The sequence below is a fragment of the Condylura cristata genome, unplaced genomic scaffold, assembly GCF_000260355.1.
Source record: "Condylura cristata isolate star-nosed mole 26May11 unplaced genomic scaffold, ConCri1.0 scaffold00025, whole genome shotgun sequence".
In the NCBI taxonomy this organism is placed as follows: Eukaryota; Metazoa; Chordata; class Mammalia; order Eulipotyphla; family Talpidae; genus Condylura; species Condylura cristata.
In genome coordinates this window covers 32091230-32101758 of record NW_004567126.1, presented here as the reverse complement: position 1 = coordinate 32101758, position 10529 = coordinate 32091230, and the positions used below count along the sequence as shown (strand labels likewise).

General features: G+C 44.5%; 1 protein-coding gene across 5 annotated transcripts; it reads right to left on the bottom strand.

The window, feature by feature from the left end:
• Positions 1-1549: 1549 nt before the first annotated feature.
• Positions 1550-9763, bottom strand: ZNF317 (zinc finger protein 317). Of its 5 annotated transcripts, XR_001145787.1 has the most exons (8): positions 9651-9763; positions 9071-9210; positions 8487-8613; positions 7967-8062; positions 7428-7510; positions 5637-6975; positions 4547-4583; positions 3889-3915 (listed from the first exon to the last, which is right to left on the bottom strand). XR_001145787.1 is itself a non-coding variant. In XM_012729663.1 (7 exons), exons 1-7 carry the CDS (start codon positions 9679-9681, stop codon positions 3872-3874), a joined length of 585 nt encoding a protein of 194 aa, XP_012585117.1. In that variant the 5' UTR covers positions 9682-9763; the 3' UTR covers positions 1550-3871. The 5 variants fall into 5 exon arrangements, 2 of the variants coding, with proteins under 2 accessions (XP_012585117.1, XP_004689037.1); XM_012729663.1 differs by lacking the exon at positions 4547-4583 and having other exon boundaries at positions 1550-3915; positions 6912-6975; XM_004688980.2 differs by lacking the exon at positions 4547-4583 and having other exon boundaries at positions 3859-3915.
• Between the last annotated feature and the right edge of the window lie 766 nt (positions 9764-10529).

The following is a 10529-nucleotide window of genomic DNA, read 5'->3' as shown; positions in this document are numbered from 1 at the left end:
GCTGAGGGCCTCACTGTGTACTACTGTTCCTTTAGCAAACACGGCTAGCTTTCCACAAAAAGAATTGTGAGGCGCGTTAAAAGATAAAGCAAGCATTCAGAACAAGCTCAACTCTACCAATCACTTCAGAATGACAATAGTAGTAATTTAAGTTAAACATTGGCTAGTAAGCTAAGGCTATAGTGGGGCAGCAAATGGCCAGTGTTAAGCTGAGAAGTGGGGATGCTGGGAAGGAATCCAAAGGAACGGCTAGAAATCAAACCTCTAAGAGCAGCAAGAAAGAGTGCCTTCCACAGACTCACACCCGACAAAGCCAATGGATGAATCAGTTAAGCTGAAGATAATACCGATAAAATCTTCCAAAAGTGAAATGAAGAGAAAATCTAGTAGAAGGAAAATCCAGGAGGAGGAGACGAAAGAAGGGAATACCTGAAGTAACCCTGGGTGCGAATGTTCCCAAAATGACAGACATGAAGCTACAGATTCAGGAAGTTAAAAGTCATCAACAAGGAAGAACACAAAATAATTCAAGCATGTTATATGAAAATTTCATAAACATGAGTATACAATAAACCTAGAATTTAACAAAAACAAAAAAATCAAGCATCTAGAAAGTTCAAAACCTCATACTAACTCATGAAAAAATACAAATGGAAATCACAAATTTTAAGAAGAAATGTTAAGACTACATTCTAGAATCTATGGATGCACAGACGCGGTGATCAGAGGAAAGCCGCAACGTGAAATGTGTCCACTAAATGATTCAGGAAAACCATTTTCAAAATTCTAGAAAAAGAAAAATAAGCCAAAAACAAGCATAAGGGGTTGAGTTAAAAATAACAATTATTGGCAAAAACAATAGCTACAAGTGGGGAAAATTCAACACACAATCTCACAAGCTAATTTGGCCAAGAGCAACAGGAGACAGCTACTGACGGGCAGGTGCAGTAATGACAGTGTAAAAATCCTGGATACCTTTGCCGAACTCTGTATGAAATAAATGGCGTAATTTCTTAGGGAAATGCGGGTCACCAACACTGTTGATTCCACTCACACAAGAAATCACATACTTCAAGTGGTGTATATATTGTTCCATCATTTGGCATGGAAGGGAAAATTCTAATTTCCCATGAAACAGGGTAATACCCTGAGAGTACTAAGAAAACTGTAGCAGAACCGAAGTTCCTAAATCCAAATGAAATTCTAGAAAAAAGAATTTAAGACCACATTAAAAAAATATTCAGGGGCCAAGCACAGGACTGCATGCTGGCTGCAGCTGCTTCAGTGCAGGTTCCATCCTCTGCCTTGCAGCAGACCTCTCCTGTCTCCCCGCTGCTCCCCTCAGCAGTGTACTTCATGGATCTGCCTGTTCTGTCTCTGGTGAAGCCTCTCACCCCCTGCACGCTGGCCTGTGCCCCAGTTGTGTATGCATAAATAAACCTTTTAAAAATACATTTTAAAAAAATAGAGATTCACTCCAGGAACACAGGATTGTTTGAATATTGAGAAATTTATTAATATCACAGATTAATAAATCAGAGGGAAAGAATCATGATGCTCCTCACAGACGCTCCGAAAAAACAAAAAGTCAACACCCATTCATAAAAAAATATTCAGTATATTCCATTTTTGATATGGTAAAATAAATACATACCTCAGTCCTAAAAGACACTGTCTTAGCTAATGGAGCCCCTGGGGGGCATTTCTCCTACAAGACACCCTTTCCGTGGCACTCAGGCATCAGATAATGCAACTTGACAGGCACACAGAGCCGTGAGAATTGGTAAACAAGCAGAGCTATGCCACTTTGTGGATAATATGCAGTATACTGGGCAGATCCAAGAAAAGCAGTAACGAAACTAAAATTTCCATTAAAGAGCAAGTAATAAAGTTAAAACACAAAATTGGTGACTTTATGATACAGAAACATTGAACAGTAAGTAAAATGGTAGAAACCATCTCATCTATAAGACTAAAAACCTAGGGAAAATTTAACAAGAAACGGACAAAACTTGTATAGGAGATTGTTTTAACACTCCTGACAAATACGAAGTGGACTTAAATTCCAGGAAGACAACCCGTTCTTGGATAATGACTTAACATCACAGAGATGTTAGTTCTTCCAAGTTGACTTAAAATTCAAGGTGATTCCAATAAAAATACCAGGTTAGTTTTATGGAGTTGGACAATAGGAAACTCCATTTAAAAAAAAAAAAAAACTTAGGAAAACACTCATATCGAAAACCCGTCGGGAAGAACTAAACATTCCAGTTATTAAAACATATCACCGAGTCCACTGTAACTTAAACACTGTGGCCTGGTACAAAAACACTGACCAGAATAAAGTCCAGAATTAGAGCAACGACATCACACAATACCAAAATCCATTCTATGAGTTTTAGAAAAATGTGCACTTTAAAATAAAACTTACAGAAGATGTAAAATATTGTCTTGCTTTCAGGATAGGCAAGTGTTTCTTACATAGGAAGAGGCGTGTTATCCACAAGACTAGACAACATTAATAACTCATTTAATCAAAAACATCATTTAAAACATAAAAAGAGTAAGTCACAGAGTAGGGAAAATATCTGCACAACATAATTCCTAAGGCTTACATCTTGAATATAATCAACGAAAAAAGGCAGGAGTTAGATCATCTCATCTAATTACACAAAACAGCTTGCTGCAGAACAAACTGGTACCACCGCTCTGGAACATGGGCATCATCTGTGAAAAGCCAACGTGAATCCCCACGGCCCAGTCGGTCGGTCTCAGGTATCCAGAACACATGCACATTTGTGCACTAGCAGAAATACCAAAATCGGTGTGTAGCAGCATTTTCACAATAGCACCAAATTATAAGATAGCTACCAACACTAGACAGTTAAAACATTCAATAGTGAAACACAATGGCAGAGCTATCATAATACAGTACAGACCAATTTCAGAAAAACTGGGCCAATCCAGAAAGACACCAAAGCTCCCCTTAAACAGCTTAAGCCGGCCCCAGGTTTCTTGCAGGAAGCAGGGATCCTCCACAGAAGCCAGGCCCGTCAGGGTAGCAGTGACGCCCTGGCCTGACTGCACATGCATACGGAGATGTTTTCAGTGTTAAAGTATATAATGAGATTATTACATAGCCAGTGTAGAAACAGCTTTGGCGTCTCTGCTGGCCGTGCAGAGCTCCCTATAATATTGCTGGCATACCTACAGCTCAGTCTACTCAACTGTCCCCTGCAGCAGGCTTCCCTGCTCCCCACAAGGCCCAGGGAGCCCCACATTCCTGCTCACCATCCCCATACTTACCTATGGATGACGAATTCCATCCAGAGGCAGATGTACCGGGCTCAAATAAAGCACGACCACTGGCTACCAGGATGATCTCGGGCGAGGAGCCCATCCCCTTGTCTAGTCCCCCATATGCAAAAGATGCTGACAGCGCCCACTTACTGAGAGCTTTTTTGTGATAGTACACTTCTATCAACAAACAGGTGAGAATATTTAAGTACATCACAGGTTTGAAAATAACTTAAAAACCTGCTTTAAAGAATTTTAAAACTCATACCCAACAAGTAAAAATGCAAGCAGATTATACTCACAAATGCAGCACCATAAAACCCACTCACTGAGGCTGTGGGTTACAATAGCATTCTGCAGTGCGTACTGCTCCCCACCGATAAACACACTGTGACGCAGAAACAATGAGATTTCCACAGCAGCTTAAACCAGTACTTGGTTTTATTTTTGCTCATTAATCTGAAATCTGGAAATAACAATCCAGGGCTGGTGCAGACACTCAAAGCAACAGGGAAGCAGGACAGTCGTGGCTTCAGCAGCATTCTCCTTGCGCAGTGGCGTGCCGCCTCATGGCTCATGGCCACAGGATGGGCCACTCCACAGTAGGTACTGGATCTCCTTCCAAGATGAGAGGGGAGTGAGCAAGAAAAAGCAAACCATACATACATACATACATACATATATATCCATATATATGAGGATTATATATATATGTGTGTGTGTGTGTTTTATATATATATATATGTGGGTTTTTTATATATATATATACACACATATATATATGTATGTATGTATGTAAGAATCTAAGGAAGAAAAACACTTTTTTCTTTTCAAGAGCTTTGTCACAGCCCACACAGTGACATCTGCTTACTTTTCAATGGCTGTGTGACACAGGTTATACTAGTGGTAAGACAACCTCTCTAATTTTTTTTTTTTTAATTGGCGCACCTTTCTAATCTGACAAATCTTCAGATTTTCTTCACACAGATGATGATGTTAGGGAAGCATCTAGAAGTATCTGCCAGTCTGACAGACAGGAGGCTGACAACATTCTAAGCGATCCATCTGATGAAGACACATGCTCTGTGATCACAATGCACTTGAACTGGTTACTTGTTACAAACAGGTATTTAAAACAACTAAGCTACACAATACATGATTGTAAATAGTCCACTGGTCAAGCAGGTTACAACAAAGGAAATTAGCACATGTAAAAATAAAATTATAGTAAGAAATACTACATACAAACCTTTTGTGATGAGACATAAGGATCAGAGGAGTATAACCTTAAAAATAAAGGCTAAAAGTTAACAAGCTGGGATCCACTTTCATGATGAAGACTAACAGATGCAATTCCATATTCACTAGAAAATTCCATTGGAAAGTGAATTCTCAAAAGTGCAAGCGAGGGGGATGTGGCTGAAATCATCTCTACGTAGAATTGTCTGTTGTTTGAGTTTTCATGTTGTTTACTAGAAGAATTGTGTTGAATGTATTTAAAGTTTCAAGTAGCCAATTGTAGCGTAAGTTGAGAGACTATGGTGGGTCTGTGTTCCTCACCTCACCTACACTGGCATTTAGGGGCACATAATCTCTGGCTGCAGTGGGGGCCCTGCATAACGCAGGTTACTTAGCAGCAAGCCTCATGTCTTCTGGTAGCACCCCGTACCCCATTCCTAAAACTAAACATCTCCAGACATTGACAAATGTCCCCTGAGGAACAAAATCACCCATTTGGAACCACCAAATAGGTAGTCCACAGTTGGGCAGAGCTTTCTGTAAAGGACTGCACAGTGAGTATTTTAGGAAACAAGTGGTCCCATTACGTTTTTCTTCTTCAAAAGTATTCAAAACGACTCTTATTTGACAAGTCATACACAAAAACAAATAGCTGGCCCTAGTGTGCTGACCCTTTTGGACACTTTCCCACATGCCAATTTATAGACTTTCTCTTTAGTTTGACTTCTTCAGGATTATGAGACAGGAAAAGTTTGCTCCAATTGTGAATGTACAATTCTTCTCCCTAGCGTGCTGGTTCATGTGCCCGGAAGGTACAGGTGGAATTAGCATCATTTCAACATTAAATATTAAGCTAGGAGTTTTTCCCCAAAACCTCTCATGTTGTTAAGGTCAGAGAATGCAGAATGCTGGCTTCTCCATGCTACAGACACAGTCTTTCTTCCCCAGTGGGAGTTCTCACGTCTCTACAGTAGCAAGAAAAAGCTCTAGTCTTTGCCTACTTATCAAACATACTTTCCAAAGTGACATGTACGCTTTTGCGTCCCACAAGTTAACAAAGACTTCCTGCCCTCTATGGTTTCCTTCCAATCTGAGCTTACCTATTTCTCTTACAATTTGTCAGTGGAGCCTTTTCCATACTGATGAAACATAGAGCTTTTCTCCTCGGTGAGTTTTCACATGACTCCTGAGGGAAGAATGATCACTGAAGGCTTTCCCACAGGCCAGGCATTCATAGGGCTTCTCTCCCGTGTGTATCCGCCTGTGCACATTCAGGTTTGAGCCTATGCTGAAGGCTTTCCCACAGTGATCACACTCGTACGGCTTCTCTCCCGTATGACTTCTCATGTGTGTCTTAAGGGTTGACTGATTCCTGAAGGCCTTCCCACACTGTCTACATTCAACACGTTTCTTTACCAGATGTACACTCATATGCCTCCTCCGAGATAAATAATCGCTAAAAACTTTCCCACAGGCAGCACATTCATAGCGTCTCTCTTGAGTGTGTATTTTCCTATGTGCTGTCAGGTTGGAGCTTGCACTGAAGGCTTTCCCACATAAATCACACCCATAAGGTTTCTCCCCTGTGTGAGAATTCATGTGTGTCTTAAGGATGGACTGATTTCTGAAGGCTTTCCCACACTGTCTACATTCAACGGGCTTCTTCACAATATGAACTCGCATGTGTTTTCTCCGTGACAAAAGATCCCCAAAGGACTTCCCACATTCTTTACATTCATATGTTTTCTCTACCATGTGATTCTTCTTGTGCAAATTAAAGTTAGATTTCCATCGGAAGGCTTTTCCACACTGAGTGCATTCATAGGGCTTCTCTCCAGTGTGATTCCTGACATGCTCTTTGAGATGTGAGGGATGCTGGAAAGCTTTTCCACAGTCATGACATTCATAGGGTCTCTCACCAGTGTGTGTTCTTCTGTGCGCAATGAGGTGGCAGCTCCTACCATATGCCTTCCCACACTGATCACACTTGTAAGGTCTCTCACCAGTGTGAACTCTCATGTGTATTTTCAGGGAGGAAAGGGTTCGAAATGCGTTTCCACACTGACTGCAATCAAAGGGCTTCTCTGTGAGGTGAGTTCTTGCATGACTCCTAAGGGCGGAGGGATCATTGAATGCTTTCCCACAGTCACTGCACTCATAAGGCTTCTCCCCTGTGTGTATCCTCCTGTGCCGTGTAAGGGAAGCACTTGTGGTGAAGGCTTTTTGGCACTGATGACATTCATGCATCTTTCTCCCATTGTAAATGCTCACATGTTGCGTTAGATGGGACCTGTTCTTAAAAGCAACCCCATAATCCCGGCGGTGATAAGTTCTCTTGCAGGCATGCTTTCCCAGTGGCTGAGCAAGATGAGTACCTGTACTGAAGGTTTTTAACAGATGAGCATATTCAGTGGATTTCTCTCCAAGACTAGTTCTTTCCTGTGGATTAAGATACAGTGCTGATAAAGCAATTCCCACTTTCATTAAATCCCTAAGCAGTACCCCCACACATACTACGGAAATAGGACACATCATTATGAATAAGGGTTTCATAATTTCCACTGCAAAAATACTGCTCTAGCCCCACTTGACTCCATCAAATAGAGCAAGAAAACACTATGCCCCAAGGTTCTTGTGGATTACTTGTACAAAACTTTTTGGATATAAATCTGTCACATTTTAAACATTTAAACACTGTACTGAGCCCCAGAGTCACTCTCTCTACATGGTTACAAAAATATTTACTCATGGGACCGTGAGTGAAGGTCGTATGTCATAAACTGTTTCCTTTTGGAGCTTGCCACTAGCCTCGCTCTTCAGCTGCTTTTCTAACTAGGCTGCTCCAATCTTCTTCCAATAAGAAGTTCTGCAATTATCCAAGGGACTCTTACCATTGTCACACCACTGGATGCTTCCTTCCCAAAAATATCTTCCATAAGGACTGACCATTTGATTTGAGAGGGAGTATCCCAATCTGAAAGAAAGCGAGAAAATACAGCTTGCTGGAGAAGCAAAATGATGTAACAATGGTGACAAAAACAAGTGATTCCCTTTGAAGCACTAACCCTTTGGGAGGAAAGGTGGTAGAAAGGGAAGGACACACAAACGAGTAAGATCATCTGTGAAGATTTTGCTGTGTGACATGTGGCAAAGCCAGAGGCCAGTCGATTCACTAAGAAGGAAACCTGCAAATACTGACCCTGATGACGACAGGAAATGTTAAGGAGAAAAAGAGGATAAAGAGCCCACGTGACATGTCAAAATTAAAGACGAAGGGCACTGACGCCAAAGGCGTGTGAGAGAGCACAGGGCCACTGAGATGAGAGACAGAGCATTTCCAAGCCCCAGCGTGACATTTGCCGGTGGCCTACTCCACCTACCCCATCTGAACAGAGCCAGTTCTGAGGCCCTTCCACTTCCTGGTGCTTACCGGGACAAGCGCCAGGCTGAATTTCCCTCTCCTCTGTCCGCAACTCCTCCTCTTGCTCCAAGTGTGAGATGAGGCTGGGTTTGCCGACTTGGTACCCTACTCACAAAGGAAAACACGCGTGAGGGAGGCCAGTGCACATGACATAGTCTGCCACAATCTGGGGTCCTGATGAGGCCTTCAGCACTCTGAAGACAGTCAGGTCTGACTTAAGAGCAGCGAAAGGATAGTGCCAGATTCTAGGCACACAGTGAAAGGCTCTCATACAGCACAAGTCCACAAGCATGTGTCCTTCAGGGAACGAGAATTTCTCGAACCTACACCTCTGCCCAGGCACGCCTGACAACCACCCAGGTCAAAACAACGGCCAGGTTCCTTGATTCCTAGGGAGGGGACCTAAGGTTGGGAACCAGGTTCAGCTTATGCTTGATTATGTCCCAAGCACTCCCCCAGTCCTGGGTCACAGCCAGCACTTGAAACGATGTCTGATTCACAAACGCAGAAGCGAATGGGGCAGCCTTACCCACGGAGGCGAGGTTGTTGTAGTTCTCCAACATCACATCTTTGTACAGTTTTCTCTGAGAGGAATCCAGCAAGGGCCACTCCTTCTCGGTGAAGTCCACAGCAACATCCTGGAAAGTCACCAATTCCTGAAACACCACACACTCTGGGTCAGGGACAAACCAGTCAATGTGCTCCCAGACAGCCGGGGCTAAATTAGATGAAGCACAAGAAGCTCCAAATATAGGATTTTCACAGAGGCTGTGGGTTCTGAATATCTGTTAGCCGGCAATGCCCAGGGCTCTTCCCTGTAACCTCAACCTCACGTATCACCACTCAGTGCAACTCTGATGAAACAGAACCAAATCCCTCTCCACTTCTAGCCTACTCTGACTGACTGCCCAATTGTGAGAAAACACCTGGCATCTACACCATCCCCCCAGCCCCAGCATCTCCAACACCAGGGGAACCAAACGTACTTTGGTTCTTTCTCAGGCTTCCTGATGACACACAGATCAGTCTGATGTACTAAAACATTCTAATGTGATGATGGGAGCATCCATGGAGAGTGCCTCTTCCTCCGTGAGGCCCAAGAGTCTGGCGTACCTGGGAGCCAATGCTGGTTAGCAGGTGGGTCTCCAGGTCACTGCAAGCAAACAGGGCCAAATCCTGGGGACAGGGATGGTCTTCGGAAGAAAGCGAAATCTCCGACTCCTGGATACAGGCAGGCTCCTGAGTGGACAGAGCTAGGGGGTCCGTGAGCGTTAGAGCCTCCTTAGTAGTGCCAGTCAGCCAACTGCCCACAGTATATGTACAAAGTGCACACCCCAGTCACACCCCAGACAGTTCCGTGACAAGTCAGTGCAGCCCCGATACCCGGGCAGAAGACGGGTGATGGGTGCGTACCCCCACAAACAAAGTGACAGGTACTCTAAGTGCTCTAGGAGTAGAGCTGTTAGATGGCGCAGGATTACAAAACCATAAATAGTGCAAACTACCCACTACGACCTGTTCCTGCACATCAGGGACATCCTCCTGCCTAACTCAAGCTCAGAAAGGCCCTAGAGCAGGAAACAGTCAGCGGGGCTGCAGAGCGCCTGTCCAGTACCTGCTTTACTTCACCCCTCAGTAGCCCTCCAGGCTGAGCAGGGTCTCCTTTCAGCAGCGCCCCCAGCCAGCAACTCACCACAGGAGGGAGACAGAGCGAGCGCCGTCATCCTGTGAGGACTGGCCGTATTCTGCCCGGGCAGGGTGCTGGCACCAAGAAGCTGTGTTCCGGCGCACCCGGACCTCAGTGTTCACCTGTAGTAAATGAGAAAAAGATGGATTCACGAGGAGTAAAGCAGGACTCCTTCGGGCCCCATGCTCTCCCACCCCAGCCCTCATCTGCCTCCACGGGAGGGTTCCATGGGGCCTCTCAAGTCCCTGTGCTCCTAAGTGGCATCTTCCGCCCTCCCCCCACACCTGATTTCCTTTGTGGATTTTATCGCTTATTTTACCCAGACATGACCTGACTCTTGGTCAGTATCACCCCTTTTATCCATATGGACACAACACGTTTTAATTTAGAGATTTCCAAATACCTTGTAAAGGTAAAATCCGGCCACCCACCCATTCTATACATCAAGGCTTAAATTACAGGGTCCATTTACAGCTTCCGCGCCCTGGGGTTTTGTGTTCAGCTTGGCTGACTGGATATGTGAATTTCCAGACTACTGACACTGTTAGAAACTGTGACAGGCCGGGGGACACTGAATGGAATTTAGTAACAACCAATGAAACTACCAGCATCGCACTCAGTGCTGACGCTAATGCAAGCTGAGTGGCAGAATGCTGAGGCGCACCTTGCACTGGGTCAGGCCTCGGACGCAGGTAACGCACCTGCCTGCCCCTCAAGGCCCCTTATCAAAGGCTCCGATGCAGCGCTCAGAGAAGACCACCGGTGCGTCCACTACTAGCGGACAAAACTGCCCACAGGGCACCTCATCGGCCAGATCCCCGCGCGGACCCAGTCGGGACCCCCACGTCCGGCCTCACTCGCGGCGCCCCGCGTGGGCACCCCGCG